Source organism: Drosophila albomicans, chromosome 4 (assembly GCF_009650485.2).
Source record: "Drosophila albomicans strain 15112-1751.03 chromosome 4, ASM965048v2, whole genome shotgun sequence".
In the NCBI taxonomy this organism is placed as follows: Eukaryota; Metazoa; Arthropoda; class Insecta; order Diptera; family Drosophilidae; genus Drosophila; species Drosophila albomicans.
This window is the reverse complement of record NC_047630.2, coordinates 837,942-853,359: the sequence shown is the minus strand read 5'-3', so window position 1 is coordinate 853,359 and position 15,418 is coordinate 837,942. Positions and strand designations below refer to the sequence as shown.

The following is a 15,418-nucleotide window of genomic DNA, read 5'->3' as shown; positions in this document are numbered from 1 at the left end:
CAAAATGTAACTAAATTCAGATGACAGGAATAAACTTATAAAAGTAGATAAAAACTACAAAATAAAAATTGAAAGCTAAAATGATTCGTCTACATAGAATACATTATTCGCATTAAGTACAACATTTAAATATTCAAATAAATTTAAGATTATATGTATATATATTTAAATAAATTTGCTAAATTTGTTAAAATATAAATGTAAAGTGATTTACAATTTTTTCTAATATCTTGATTTGTAAAATATTTCAAAATTTGTACATACCAAAAATAATGCGTTAAAACATATAATATTTAAAATATATTGAAGAATATAAAATATAAGATATTTCTACCTGCTACATACTACACATACGTTTACCGTTAACAAGTATAAAAATATACATTTAATGGCGAATTACGTTTGACATTCTTACTTATTGATTTTTAGTCCAAATACTAATTTATAAAATGCACATTCACGAAAAAACACGTATAATAAATATTGAAAAATAAATGTATTTCATAAAATTTGATAAACAACTTTACTTTTATTTTGATAATTAAAGAAGTAAGAAAGCTGTAGTCGAGTGTGCTCGACTGTGAGATACTGGCTACCCATTTCGAATAAAAACAAAACACACAAAACAATAAAACTGAACATACGCGAAAGGATATATTTGGTATATTAATATAGTACTACATTCGAAATATACTATAGATCGTAAAATATATTGTCAGATTGTCAGCCAACGCTACTAAGACCCGTAGTAATTAGGGGATGCAATTTTCTTGGATCGTGACTAAATTTTTAGAAATCATAGACATTATAGTTATTATTGTCAATGCCAAAATTCAAATCTCTAGTTTAAAACTTACGTTGGTTATTCTATTTTGCCGTCTCAGCTGTTGACGCTGATCAAGAACTTATATAGTACATGTTCTTGCTTGTATATACTATTTGCTTGTTACATTCATTTAAATTATATTATAAGGCCCTTCTTTTACTTTATAAAAAATATTTTATTAAATGAGGTTAAAGCTTTATTAGTTTCTTAGGCTGGGTAGTAAAGCAAGTGTAACAATAAAAAGACTTACCTGCTAAGCAATAACCACAGGCACTTTCCCCATCCGGATGTTTTTCGCGCATATGAATCTCTAATGTCTCCTGATATTTATAATGCCAATTACATTGCGGACATTTAAGGGTCTTGCATGAGTTACGTGTTGACATCTGGACTCCACTATTTAAGCGGGCAGAATTCAAAAGCATTTCACAACTGCAATAACAAAAACAAATTGAAAATTAATGTATGGTTCAGAGTTTCAAAAATATTAATATTTCAGATAAACACATTTATCCCCTTTAAGAACTTTGCAACCCTTCAAAGTTTAATTAAACTATTAATCGAAGAATACATAGGATATCAAAATTGAACATTTCAAATTCAAAACGACTTTGGATGCACTTACGAAATGCAAATGCCGAGCTCGATTTAGTGTTGCCAAGCACTGGTCCAAGGTAAAATAAATTGCTTTATTAAAAAAACTATTCAAAAAAACGGCCGTCAAATGGTAAAAAAAACAGCGATTAAAGCGCTGCTCCGAGATGAGCGAACTTTTTGACGTGCGAAGAAGCTATATATTGATAATTTTTAGCACTTCTTGTGATCAGTTGACAATAAAATGGTGATGTTGATGATGCTTTGACAAACATCAGAAAACATCACTAAATAAAATATCGATGCTCGATGCATCGCTGCAGCTTTCAAGAGATTATTGAATTAGATCCATTTTAGAGAGAAATTTATCCATTTTGTTTTCCAGCTATATAAGAAAATTTAATTCCGACCCTATAATGTATTCTTAATTGGCTTCAAACGGATGCTATTGAGGTGTATATCCTATAACAATACAATATACAATGTATGTAGATCAATCAAACAAAATGAAATCTTTAAGCACAAAAACGTAAAAACTGGGGGAAATAATTAAATCTAGAATAAATGAGATCGCTCATCGGAGTTACAAACTTAATAACATGGTGAACCTTTGCTAGTATTTTCTCTTACACACTTATGTATGCATTTAAAAAAAAAAGGTAGCATATCCATTTTAATTATCTAATATGAATTCAAGCCACGACATTATTACATTATTGTCTGCACAAAAACGCAACTAATAGAAGATCTCACAATGACAACAATGTCACCCCACATACAAGTGTTGATGAAATTTTATGTATCTCCATAAATTGCGACAATTGATGCTGAAGAGAGAAGAAAATGTATACGTTTTTATATATCACTTATCAAGTGAAATCAGAGCAATTGGTTTAATTTATTTTAGTTAAGCCGCTTCGCCCTTGTGTACGTAAATTCACCGTCCACGACCGACACTCCAACCGCCATCCTCCGTAACCCACAAGTCAATTCCCAACGCGCCACACTATTAAACTGCGGTAATTTACATGCAGATGATTAAGCAAGTGTCCACATACATACATACTTATGTACTCGTACATACACATATGTACATTCATATGCGTGCATGTGCCTTTAAATGCTTGTTTAAATGTATTGATAAGTACCATCGCCCTGTCTCTATAATTACACAAATTGGTGCATCACAATTATTGTATTGTTTGCATACATACGAGTACAATATGTATGTATGTAAATACATATGAAAGACGGGGTATCTCACAACAAAGAAAAGGTACTTCTTACATACATATGTACATATGTATGGATCAAAGCTTATTTCAACCACCACCAACCGACAAATTTTGAATCAGTATACTGGCCAAACTAAAAAAAAATTAAATTTACTTAATCGCAACATTTAAGTTTAATGTAAAAATGTCTATTGAAAATATGTATTATTTTTCATATCATTACAGTTATTGGTAACAAAAAAAATGTGGTTTTCTTTTCTTTTTTTTTTTTTTGGAGAAAATGCGAACGTGTTTCGTCTTAACAGAAATACGCCAGAGTGACACAGGCCAGATCAGCTTAAAGTGAGCCACAATCGGCAACCACAATCTTCTTTGTGGACTTGCCCGACTGCGAGCCGTATGACTCGATCTTCTTGACAAGATCTAGACCCTCGGCGAATACAACGAGAGGGAGGTCATCGACAAGATGCCGGAACCGGTGTGCTTCAGACGGAAGTTCTAATCGGGAAACTTGTTGCCGTTGTTGAAGTTTGGAACGACGCGATGGAAATTGGAGCCCTTGTAGCCGAAACCATTCTCGCCTGTGCACAGAGCACGGAAATTCTCGGCGGTGTTCACGATGGTGGCCACGACATCGGAGCGCAGCTCCGTAATTATTCTGCCGACGAGCTCGCCATCGGCGGTCGTATCGAAGAATACTCCTGGCAAAGTACTCATTTTCGATCCGTTAGAATATTCGCGATCAAACTGAATTCAAAATTGCAACTGAAAGTATGTCAAACATACTTTAATAAAAGAAAAAAATATAATATCTTGGATTCCTCCATTTTTCGTCAACCTTTGACATTTGCAGGAGCATAGAAAGTTATATTAAAGGTTGCTGAGCAGCTCGACCCAAAATATTATAGTATGCCAGGAGAAAAAGCCATTGCTATTCTAAGAGTAGCACAATGAATCCCTTCCATAAGAGAACAATGTTCATATGCACATATGTATTTATGTATGTATCTATCAAAATTGTGCATTTTAACATATGTAGTATGAAGTCTTCATTTCGAGCTAACATATTCATGGTAGTAATTTAACTTTAATGTGTATATTTGTGTGAACATTTTTTTTATATTTTAAATATAATAATAATACAATAAAAAGTAAAAAAAATAAAAGCAGACATAAGTAATTACTAAAAAAAAATTCACCAGGAAGATCAAACGGACAACTAGTTCAGGAATATGATCGAGTTGGTAAATTAAATTTAAATGTCATATAATTTATAACCTTCCTTATTTTTTGTTGATTTGTTCCTATACACTTGATATTCTTCTTCTTTCTGCCTAAATTTGTTTACTTTACCCCTAAATATCTTTTCGAACTTTGGTATAAGCATTTTCATCATAAAATTGCATCATTTAAGCGGATGCTTAGGATATAAGAACCTCAACTTTTTAATCAGATTAGGTCACACCAAGTGCAACAATATTTGCTATTGTCGCCATAGAAATACGCAATGAATGTTTTTTTTTTTTAATAATTGCATTTATTTAATAGCATAAATAATAATAAATGTTTTGTGATGAGGTCATAAATTTTTGTTTTTTACCGATTTCTTTCTAAACATAGGATCATAAATGTTGCCAAAAACGTTCTCTGTAAAATGTATGGAGCTAGCGTAATATATTATATTTATTTTTTCGCACCCTCAAAATTTTGCTATTCTGGGAACAGCGTCTAAGCAAAACCTTTTTCATGTATGTACATACATAACATACATATGTATGTACGTATATCGATGACACATAACATCGCTCAAAACACTTGTTGGGTTTAAGAGGAGGAGATGATGGTCCGAAGATATCGATATTAACGCTGGAGCATGATTTACATTTACGATTTTGGTTAAAATTATTTTAGTAACTGTAGATGTATACATATGTAAATTTTGTATTGCATAGTCATAAGTCATGCTGTCACATGTCAATCGATTCCTATCTAAAATGATGCATGTCCACGAAATCCCAAGGTTAATTTGCGTATAAATGAGCATTCGCAGTGGCGTTTATTAGAGTCTGTTAAGAGTCTGCATAAGCTGCTTACAGCTCTTTTCGCTCTTCTACATATCCAACTCGAGTTATAAGTACACATGCATACTCGTACATATGTATGTATATGTATTTGTAAAATTAGACTAATGAGTTATTGTGCAGCATTGGCTACATTTTTGAGGGGTTCACAATTCCCATTGAAAGTTGCCGGCCAAAGTTCAACCAGCAACAATAATTACACATATTTTGCAAATCGAGAATAAATAAAAACCCTTTCGCAATGTCAGCACGTTTTAAAAGTTTGCTCACGGATCAACCCCATTCTTCTACGACCAGAAAAAGGGATAAGACAGGACAGACTTCATAAGTACAACCCCTTGCTAATGACCAGTGCAAATGAACCGCCAGCGGCACTCTCGGTATTCTCGGTTAAGTTGCTAAAATTACGCCTATGTTAAATGGTGAATATATAAATATACCCTACAGGACTGTTGTCGTCAGTTATGCATAAAATTTTCCAATCAAAAGTCTAGAAAATAAAAAGTGTGAAAGCCGGTATTAAAACTCACTATATTTAAAATGTTGCTATTAGTCGTTATTCAAATTGGAAAATTCAAAAATTATATTGTTCTCAAAAAAGAATAAATCAGATGCAAATTTATCAAAATAATACAAGTGTACTCGTAGTAGTCAATTTATTTAAAATTCCCTTATATTATATATGACATTAAAGTACTTCTGCTTCTGCTAAACGGAGGATCAATTTAACTGATGAAAGTTACCCCACGTTAACTGTTCGTCCATACAATGGATTTATAAAGTGTATACACTCTTAACTTTTTATGTTGGTTTCAAAATTAATTACGCAGATTAAGACTATTTTCAGTTTTGTTCGCGTTGCATTTGGCGGCCGCAATATGGTAATCGCTAAAATCGGAAAGTAATTACATTTCGATCTTATCGCGTGATTAAAAAGTGGCAAAAGTATACTTGTATCTCCGCGATATAATCTAAATCCAATTATAATGAGAGATAATGACATACTCATTGGAAATATTGTAAAAGCTAAATTACTAAAAATATACCAAAGGATTTATTTGGTGTATTTATGTATAAAGTAAATAATTTCAATCTTCAACTTATCTGATCGCAATTAAATTTTCAAGAATCATAAGGAATTTAGTTATTATGTTTTGTACCAGAATTTGAGACTAGCTTACAAATTACGCTTGTTTTTCTATTTTTGCGGGGACGATAGTGAGCGTGGTCAAAATTTTGAAACAAAATTGATCTGCGTGCAAACATAACAAATATATCTCTTATAGTCTCTAAGATCTAGGTGTTCATACGGACAGATAGACAAAAGGACATGGCTATATCGTGTCGGCTGTTGACGCTGATCAATGGGGTCGGAGATGCCTCCTTCTGTTATAATTATTTTATTAAAACTTTGTGCAAAAACGCTTCATTTATTCGAAAAGAAAAATACACCTCAAGTAATTAAAAAAAACATTGTACATATATCAATTTGGTGTTATTTAATCCGTTTTACTTATATGATATCTACCACTGTAGAGGGTTCGGAACTTACCGAGCACAGTCGACTCCTTGAGGACGTCCGTTAATATGATCAGAGCAGGCACCAATTGTGAAGCTGGACGCAGTCGTCGTGCTGCCCATATTGACAGCTGATGATGCACTAGGGGAGATGGGCATGGGCATCGGAGTTGTCAATCCCCCACTAGAACTGGTATTAGGAGATCTTTGTGGTTGACATTGAGTTGAAGATTGTAGTGTACCTGGTGACTTGGTGCGAGTTTGAATATCTATTAACTCGCATGTTTTGCAGTCGACTCCTTTAAAGTCTGTATGTTCGGGGCATTTGCTGGGGAGCATAAGTAGCTGCTGCTGCTGTTGATTTTGAAGTTGTTGTTGAAGAAAGTCCGAAAGTAGTTTGACACTCCTAGCATTTTGCTCGTTTGCCGCCAGTGCAGCCAGGGATGCATGAAAGGAACTAAGATGCGTGTGAGCTGGAGCTTCTATCGGTGGGAAGATACCGCCAGTGGAATGCACTGATTGCTGTTGTCCTTGCAGGGAAATTAGATGCTGATGCAATATGTCTGCCGCAGTTGATGCAGCTCCAGCTCCGATGGCTTCTGATGCATCCGCAGCTTCTGCTGTCGAATGGTTGGAATGAGCAGCATCAGCTGGGTGTGGACGTGATGTAGGGGATATTGAACTCATGAAAGATGTGGGTTCAATTGGTATCAACTTATCGCTACTTAGATTATCAGTTCGAGTTGCCAAAGGCGAATCATCACTTTTCTGCTGCAGCACTTCCATGTCAATTAGCAACGATGCTGAAGCCAAAGCTGGTGCAGAGATAGACGCAGATGAGACACACATTAGGTTTGTTGATGATGATGATGACTGTGATGAAGGTGCCGTTGTAGATGTCAATGTCGATGTTGTTGTCGTTGTTCTGATTGTATTTGTATTGTAGCTTGTTGATTTTGAAGGGGTGTTATTAGTCTTTATTGTTGCTGGATTTGAGGAACTAAGTTTCACAGTACTATTGACTGCTACTTTAGATATTGCAATCGTCTTATCTGCATTTTCTTTCTTTTCGTCGTCCTTCTCAATATCGTTTTCGCCATCATCGCTAATATTATCATCGTCGTCATTTCGATGATCATCGTTGCCATCACTGTCGGGGGGACAACGTTTAGGAGCTATAACTGCTGAAGTCTCCACCAAATTGCAGCCATTTCCAGAATCACCGACATCGGCGTTGACTGGATCAAGTGGCTGAAGGAATGATATCTGTGGCTTTTCATCCATATTTCGCTGGATGATGGCACTGGAATATTCGCGTTTTAGCAGCTGCTGCTCAAGCTCCACCAGATTAAGCGCGTGCTCTGCTTTCGCATGCAAACTAAATGAATTAACGTTTCCAAATGACAATTTACAGATAAAGCACATCAATATGGGCTTGTGCGAATGCGTTTGAAATACATTAGCTCCGTCCTCGCAATGTGCGTTGACATCTTGAGCGGAGACCACACGAAACGAGTGAATTTTTGGACTTAGTTGATGATAGTCCTTTACAACTCCGTTTTCCTCAACGATTTGATCCTGTAAGAGTCGGACTTTATTTGCCAATGCCAATGATGTTCCTTGGGCGCGTTTTCCACCTCCAGTTCTAGTTTCAGTTTTAGTTGAATACGTCGACGTTGGTCCAACTAAATGCGCATCGAAAGTAGACGACAGTGAGCTGGTAGGCGTTGTAGATGTTAAACTTGTGCAGGAAGGGACATTCGCATTCCCTGCATCGATAATAAACGCACTGCCATCAAGATTGTATACTATTTTGCCATTGAAAGTTTTAACATCAGAACTGGACATTGGAGAGCCGTCATTAGTATTGGAAAACTGCGAATAAAAAAACATTCGTTGTTCAATTTCTAATTGAGGTATAGCACTACATTAGGTTAGATAACTTAATTAGAGATAACCTCGACGCCAAGATATTTGCATTCCTATTCTGAGCAGAAAGTTGGATGCTGATTTATACAGATATCGCCTTAACAAATATCAGTCATTATAAATTTATATACTTTTATAAATCTTAAGATCACACATCTTTCTGTGGTTTTACACCTACGTAGGGCACTAATATTGTCCCGACAGTTTCCGATGATTAAGAAAACACATGTCCTGTCCAAACACTGTCTCTAATCTGAGTTTAAAATAAATTATCATGTACATAAGCAAATTTCACATTCGGAGTTTATGGAGAGAAGAGGACATGTTCCCTCAGTTAAATAGTCAGAATAAGTACAAATTAAAATTCAATTTATTTTATTGTCGTTTTATATAACAAGTAAGAAAGCTTCTGTCGAGTGTGCCCGCTTCCCATTTTGAATGAAAGTAATATATTGTATTATTCTAAAAATATATCACGACAAAAATACTAAAAACAAAAATGATAAATGGTATATTGGGTATATTGATATGGTACTACATTCAAGATATACTATAGAGTGCAAAATATACCAAATTATCAGCTAAACCAACTAAGATGCCTAGTAACTGATCGCAATCAAATTTTCAGAAATCTCAAAGACTATAGTTATTGTATATCGGTAATTTCATGACGGAATTTGACCCGTGCGAGACTCTTTACATTGAAAATAACATAAACTGAAACAATTTTAAAAATAAAAAAAGGTTCTTTTTATAGCTCTAGATATGTACTTTAATTAGAGCTAAGAATGGTTTTGAACTTTTCTTTCTGTTTTGTTTTCTGTTCTGATAAGTACAAAAATTAACAAATTCGTACGCAAAGCCAAAAAATGAACGAATTTATATATTTTATCGTAAAGCAGAACAAGTTTCTAAAATCAATCTTACCTCTAAATATAGTGCTTACCTAAGCTTTAATAAAATAACATTCACTTATTTTTAAAATTGTTTCAGTTTATTTCAAATTCCGCCATGGAATTTACCCATATGCAAAATTTGTCCCTAGCTTTAAAATTACAATTATTATTCGAGTTTTGTCAATTCGTGGGCGCTGAAATGGGCGTAGAAAAAAATTTGAAATAAACTTGATCTGCGTGCAAATATAATAAATGCTGTCGAAAAAAAAATTATAGCTCTATCTCTTATAGTCTCTGAGATCACGGTGTTCACACGGACAAACAGACATGGTTTGATCGTCTCGGCTGTTGACGCTGATCAAAAATATATACGAGTACACTTTAAAGGGTCGGAGAGACTCGTTATGCTTGTTACAAACATATTCTGCCGGCACAAAGTTACGAGTATAATACCCTTCTACCCTATGGGTATAACAATAACAAACTGAAGGGAGAGAGCTTCAACAATGCAAAATAGATATGTAATTACTTCAAAATTATCTGAAGTATGACTTTTAAAGCACTGTAGCTATTTAATGACAACTCTTCGCTATAATGGCACTATAATGCGGTTTTTGCACACACACACACACACAACCCAGTGTAACTGCATTTTGCATTAAAAGAAAAGACTAATTATTTGGCTATCATTGCAATTCCCTTTGACTCGTTTGTACACTCTTATAAGTACATATATTTTAAAGTACAGCAAACGAAATAAAATTAAATTTACCTAATGAATAGTTTTAGCAAGTATTACATGAATTAAACATAATTGTTAAAGCAACGAATGACAATTATGGAGCAGATTCTTTGTCGTGGTCACCACATCAATATGGTACCATATGTATGTATGTGTGTATAGTTAAAAACTTTTGCGATCATGAATTTTTATTATGCTTATATCGAATGAATTGGTAGGGGAGTTAGTCATTAGAATGTCAACAGGCGAGACGACTGTCTGCCTATGTATTGTATATGAAATTGATATGCAGATACTATAATAGAAATAACTATCATTACTTCGAGGGCACTTCCCAGCAAGCAAAGTTAGGAGGGCTCTAAATTATGTGTCCAAAAAGAGCCGATTTTAAGAGTGTTTTCTGAGTAGGCACATAAATAAGATCGTTTTCGGAGCGCAATCAGTGCATTCTAAACATCGACTCATAAAATGGTCTATTGTCTGAGCATATTCGGAGTTAAGTTAAGTAAGAACTGAGTTAAAACAGCGCTTAAAATAACGGAATGCAGATTTGCGATAATCGAGATCGCAAAACATTTATTTAGTTTCTGCATTATGTTACGTGCCTTGCAAGTCGGTCGTGATTAGTGGACAATTAAAATATAAAATATACGTTAAGTTAAGTTCTTCATTAAACTTTGAATTTGAAATACTTACTTTATAATATTTCAATTATTTTTAAATTTTTCTTCAAATTCTTTATATTTTTCTAATATTGTAATTTGTTGAATTAAATAAAAATTATATAAAGATCAATTTATCCACACGATTGTATAAACCAAAACGAGTCCGATAAGAATTTTTTCGGTGCGATTTAAGTGCCTAAAAATTATACTTTTATGAGTATTTTCGGAGCGTTTTCAATGCTTGATTAGGAGGGTGAAAGCACTTATTTCTGTGTCAAAAAAGAGTCATATTAGACTCAGAAATTGCCCTCTTAAAGTGCGATTGTTTTCACGGAAAAAAACGCTCTTTCCGGACTCTTTTTTGGGCACTTTATGATGTAAAATGCTCATAAAAAACTATCAGAAAACTGTCAGAAATCGCTCAAATTGCTTGCTGGGTTGCTGTTGTTGCAATCAGATTATTATTATTTTCTCCTTCGCTCACATATTTTTAACCTATTAGTATATCGATATAGCAATAGTTTTTCGTATTTCTTAGCATTTTTTCGTGGTAAAATTTAAGAATCTCACAGTCCAGCACACTCAGTTAAAGGTTTCATACATGCTTTTTCTTTATTATTGGTTATTGGTTATTTGGAATATGGAATTTGAGTATTTATAAAGAATTATTCTAAATATGATAGTGTTGTCTTCGTGGGCACTTAAAGTATACAGCAGTACCAGATTTTTTAAAACTATCCTAGCAATGCATCTTGGTCAATGTTTAGAGGAAAAGTTACGCGCGCATTGACGTCAAAAAGAATATTATAAGAATCACTGGAGTAATCAAAAGACTTTGTAAACGTATTCACATGCCTTTCGCCTTTAAGACCTGATGAGTGCGTGGAGTCGTGTTTTTTTTTTTTTTTTTTTTTGCATACCAACCAAGTTGCTTACACAAAGGCAAATATACACATACACATTATGAAAAGAGCCAGGCTCAGATACGGAAACTGCACGACCACGTCTGGGCAAGAAACGAAGGTATTGCCACACTTAAAGCTACAGTCAAAGCCAAAGGCAAAGCCGCATGCCACACTTGGATGGTGGTGGTTGATATATCAGAGAGAATTTGTGTGTGGGTGTACTGCATAGCATAAGCTGAAGACGAACTGAATATAAACCAGTTAAGCAATATGAAAACAGATAACGACTGCTCCACACACAGAAGAAATAAAGACGTAGCAACAACAACAATCAACATCTGCAACCTCAACATACACTGTGCCAAAATAAAGTCAATTCAATCAATTTATATATTTCGCGATTTCCGTCCGGAAATATTGGGTAAAATTTAGGATTTCTCAACAAACCCCTATTTACATATTTTCCAATTATCAGCTGTAATTTTTATTTTTATTTGCCGCGTAATTAATACATAAAAAAAAAGAACATAATTTGTATATATTCAAATACAAATTAAAGACATCCTTTTGAGTTGATTTTTTTCTATATCGAATCGGTTTTACCTTATCTATGCAGCAATTATTCTCAAACGTAATTAAACCTATATCCACAACTAACTAATTCAAAATTAATGAAATAATATCTCAACTTACAATCCAAATTACAAAGGTCTTCAGACATGCTAATATCTATGTGAAATTTGGATCAGTGTACATAAAAACATTTTAGAGTCATCCACCCCTGATACTCCGTCCAATGTTTTTTCGGACGGAGAAGAGGAGAGCAATTGATGCAAACACCAGAACACCAGAACCTTGACTGGCCTTTGTTTTGAATACAACCAGAACCAGAATAAGGCACTGAACTTTCTCAATCGGGAGTTCGATGATTGTGCTCTTGCTAGTCTGTAATTCCTTACTTGGCACTTTATTCCTATTATCCCTCACCTTCGCTACATCTTATATTTGAATTAACAATTATCTTCACCAAATTCTAGGGCTGATATCATCGACATTAGGATATCAATGTAATTATTTATTTTATTAATCAGAATGAAAAACTTTTTTTATCGCTTTCAAATTCTATTATTAGGCAGCTAGGCGCAATAGTGTAGTCAATATTCTTAATACCCAAATTCATTATAATTTAACTATAAATATGATTATGATCTAAAATAAATAAATAATAACAAATAGAAGAAAACATATGTACATATGTATATGCGAATGCAAACTATTAAACTATATATATATATATATATATAAAGCTACTTAGCTTAATTAGTAGCTTTCACGCGTTAAATTATTGTTTATAAAAATTAAACCCAAAAGTTCAAATTTTAAGTTTATTTTCGTGGTACATATGTTCGTATATGTAACCACTTGTAATTTTGGGTGTGACTTTATCAAGCTTCGCCACCGACACGACTTCAATGAGTATAAAAATACAAGTAAGAAGGCAATTAGCCGATCGAAATGCACGTCATCGTTAACAGTGTCAGAGAGCATGCAGTGCTCTCTCTCTCTCCGGCAGAAGCAGTGCTCCTGGCAGACGCTGTCACATCATTGCATTAACATTAGCAGTTTGCTGCTCCCGACAATCAGAAAGCTACAGTCGAGTGTGCCCGATCTGAGATACCCGCTACCCATAACTACGACAATTTTTATCTGATCGGATCAAATTTTCGGAGATCATAAAGACTATAGTTATTATTGTACATATATATTAAAAATTTCCGCTTGTTATTCGAGTTTTGTCAGACAGACGGACGTGGCTAGAACGTCTAGGCTCTTGACGCTGATCAAGAATATATATACATTATAGGGTCGGAGATACCTCCTTATGCCTGTTACATACATTTCCTGCCGGTACAAATTTAAAATAACGTTCTACCGTATGGTATGGTATACCAAGTTTTGGGTTTAAGAGTGGGGTTTTCTGATTACATATAAATACAGGATCGTAGCATATTAAAGTTTATTAATCAGAAATAAATACGAGTCGCCACAAATAATAAACAATAGGGTGAATTGCTGAATAATATTTAATTTATGAATAATTTATGTATGTTATGCATGTAAGTAAAATCTATTTGGCTCCTGTACAAATGAATGCAAGTCCAGTTCAAAAGCGTAGTGCAGAACGCATTATAAGATGAGCCACGAGTTTTTTATTGTCCCTGAGATCTGATGCGAGGGGAATTCATCAAACTGTCATTGTGGTCGGCCGGATAGTAAAAAGGATTGGGTGATTTCTGTTCATAGGGTACACACACACACACTAGCACGGAGATACGCAGAGGAAGCAAGCAATGACCATGAATGACAAAAGAGCAAGGGGTTTGGGTAACACACCCTTTACACACATAACTGATACCTTTTATTTAGCCATACTTACCTATACATACACACCGCACAGACTTAGGTGCCTCCATACCTCTTCAATTTTTGTACATACATACATACATACATACGAGTATTGTCTGTTTGTGTGTAGGTACACTCACAATACAAATTGTGTGTATTGTGTGTGTGCTCGCGGTACGTTGCATTTTTACTCAGAAATCGCTTTTGTTCTGAGATTTCAAAATAAAAAGTTGCGAATATAAAACAAAAGTGTCACTTGCCGAGTTTTCAGACTGAGCTTGCATTGTTCCCTTGTTGCCAGATTTTTGTTTTTGTTTTGTATTTCTTGTTTATTTACGCAGACATACTTACTGCGTATACCTACTAACACACCAAACCCATCACGTGTGCATACATACATATGTTATGGCTGTGATAATTTGATTTTTTTTCAGACACAAAGCAACTCACAATCATTCAATTCGGTGAGATCAATGGGGTCGATACGATTGCGACAAAAAGGAAGCCACATCCCAGGAACAAGCTCTGAGAATTGACTCCAGGCTGCGATTTCAACTGCGCTTCCACGGTGATGAAATGTGCTCAAAATTCAATTTAATTCAGAATCGACAGAATACGCAGAAAAAAATTCGAAAAAGGAAAAATAAATATAATTTATTTTAGGCTCAGCTTGTTGCCGCCTTCATTAAAATTGCCGAGAATGTAGTTTTTAAGCGTATGAATATGATAATTTTTTAGATCAGTCTTACTGCCGAAGCTTAACCGTTCAAAATATTGCCTCCTACCCCATACATATGAATAAACGTACTGTATATATAGTACTTATAAAAACGTATTGTTAACCAGCTTGGACTGCAACTTCGTCCGCGTCACATTTGAATTTTCATATATGTACATATGTATGTAATATTTTCTTTATTAATGCTACAGTGTGCTCGACTGTGAGATACCCGCTTCCCATTTTGAAAAAAACAAGCAATTGCGGTATTATTCTCAAAATATACCAACAATATACTGCAAAAATACTAAACATTATGATACCACAGTGAAAAATATACCAGACTGTCAGTTAAAGCAACTAAGACCCCCGAAGTGCCCATACAAATGTATTTCTTTAATAACTTTGACAACCAAATTATCAGCAACCAAATTCTCAGGAGTCACAAAGACTAAATTCGCGAAATTCTAGTTTTAAGATTATCACTTTATAGAGTCGGAGATACATTTCCTTCCGGCACAAAGTTGTAATACCCTTCTACCCTATGGGTAGTGGGTGTAATTATGATAAGTTTTTGTCTTAAAGTGTTGTAAAATATTTGGCATCAACTAATAAATACTTTAATTGAAAACCCAGGACTTTTCAATTTAATATAAAATGAGAATTTTAAAACACCCAAGCCAATGATAGCTTGTACCGTTTGCACTCATTGAACGATCGAATTTTCTAAGCTATGTACTACGGAGGCCAAGAGTAAAGTTCAATTTAATCTTCGCGGACCTATTATTTCGAGCTAGTCTTTTTTTCTTGAGTTGGCAGGACTGTTAACGACTATGAGCTAAAATTTCATATCAATGTCATTATTAGTAATATTTATATTTACGCTTGGAGTTTTACAATGCT

General features: G+C 34.3%; 2 protein-coding genes and 1 pseudogene across 9 annotated transcripts in view; 1 reads left to right on the top strand and 2 right to left on the bottom strand.

Annotated features, from left to right (window-relative positions):
- LOC117573089 (putative uncharacterized protein DDB_G0277255) overlaps positions 1 to 14,452 on the top strand; it is a 72,747-nt gene extending 58,295 nt beyond the window's left edge. The window contains exon 7 of the mRNA XM_052006262.1: positions 14,232 to 14,452. Within this exon, the coding sequence (XP_051862222.1) occupies positions 14,232 to 14,333 (102 nt within the window). The 3' untranslated portion in view covers positions 14,334 to 14,452. The remainder of the gene's footprint in view (positions 1 to 14,231) is intronic.
- Positions 1 to 15,418, bottom strand: part of LOC117573088 (zinc finger protein 2) — a 56,469-nt gene that overhangs the window by 18,962 nt on the left and 22,089 nt on the right. For all 8 annotated transcript variants that reach the window (XR_004572627.2, XR_004572628.2, XM_052006251.1 and 5 more), the window contains 2 exons: positions 6,289 to 8,129; positions 1,077 to 1,258 (listed from right to left, as the gene is read on the bottom strand). Coding sequence is in view for 6 of the 8 variants with exons in the window: in XM_052006251.1 (XP_051862211.1) it covers positions 1,077 to 1,258; positions 6,289 to 8,129 (2,023 nt within the window). In the remaining 2 variants the exon portion in view is untranslated. The remainder of the gene's footprint in view (positions 1 to 1,076; positions 1,259 to 6,288; positions 8,130 to 15,418) is intronic.
- On the bottom strand, positions 2,843 to 3,417 carry LOC117573091 (peptidyl-prolyl cis-trans isomerase-like; annotated as a pseudogene).